Source organism: Dipodomys ordii, unplaced genomic scaffold (genome assembly GCF_000151885.1).
Source record: "Dipodomys ordii isolate 6190 unplaced genomic scaffold, Dord_2.0 Scaffold1035, whole genome shotgun sequence".
Lineage (NCBI taxonomy): Eukaryota > Metazoa > Chordata > Mammalia > Rodentia > Heteromyidae > Dipodomys > Dipodomys ordii.
Window position 1 is genome coordinate 1 of NW_012268251.1, and position 770 is coordinate 770.

General features: G+C 67.3%; 1 protein-coding gene across 1 annotated transcript; it reads right to left on the bottom strand.

The window, feature by feature from the left end:
- Positions 1–417: 417 nt before the first annotated feature.
- Positions 418–768, bottom strand: Atoh7 (atonal bHLH transcription factor 7; the record flags this gene model as incomplete). The annotated part of the gene is made up of 1 exon (XM_013036877.1): positions 418–768. A coding segment is annotated over one exon (351 nt), but the record flags the coding sequence as incomplete, so codon positions are not given.
- Between the last annotated feature and the right edge of the window lie 2 nt (positions 769–770).

Genomic DNA, 770 nt, shown 5'->3' on the forward strand with positions numbered 1-770 from the left:
TCTCTGTTTTAATAACATGCACAGCTTTAAAAACACACTCATGCTCACGGACTGACAGAAGAAGAAAACCAACCCAGCGTATCAGATGCATGCATGGACACAGCGCGCGGACCCGCAGGACCCGCGGGCGCCGCCGGCCCCGCACCGGGAAGGCCAGCGCGCAGCATCCCGCGGCGGGACGCGCCGAGTCGGGGAGGCCGTCCCTTAGCGCGAGCCTCCGCGTCCTCCCACTCCGCCTCCCTCGGAGGAGGTCAAGGGTCGGGACACGGAGTCAATAGCCTCGGAGGCTGCGAGGTTCACGTCACCGGAGTAGTTCACGAATTGTCTTTCAAGAAATCACAGACGGATCGCCAGCCCCTGCGCCCGCTGGGGGAGGGAGGGCAGGCTGGAGGGGCTCCCGCGACTCGAACCCGCGTCCTAACTGGCCATCGGGAAGGGCTCCGGCTGGAAGCCGAAGAGCCTCGGGCCGTAGGGCTCGCCGTCGCCCTGCAGCTTGGCGCCCGCGAAGGCCAGGTAGTGGTCGCGGCCGAAGTGCTCGCAGTGGAGGCTGGACCAGTCCCGCTCGGAGCCGAAGCGCTCGGCCTCGGCCAGGATGCGGGTGAGGGCCATGATGTAGCTCAGCGCCATCTGCAGGGTCTCGTACTTGGACAGCTTTTTATCCTGGCCCCACTGGGGCACCACCCTTCGCAGGCGGTCGAAGGCGGTGTTGAGCCCCTGCATGCGGCGCCGCTCGCGCGCGTTGGCCGCCAGGCGCCTGCGCGCCGCGCTCT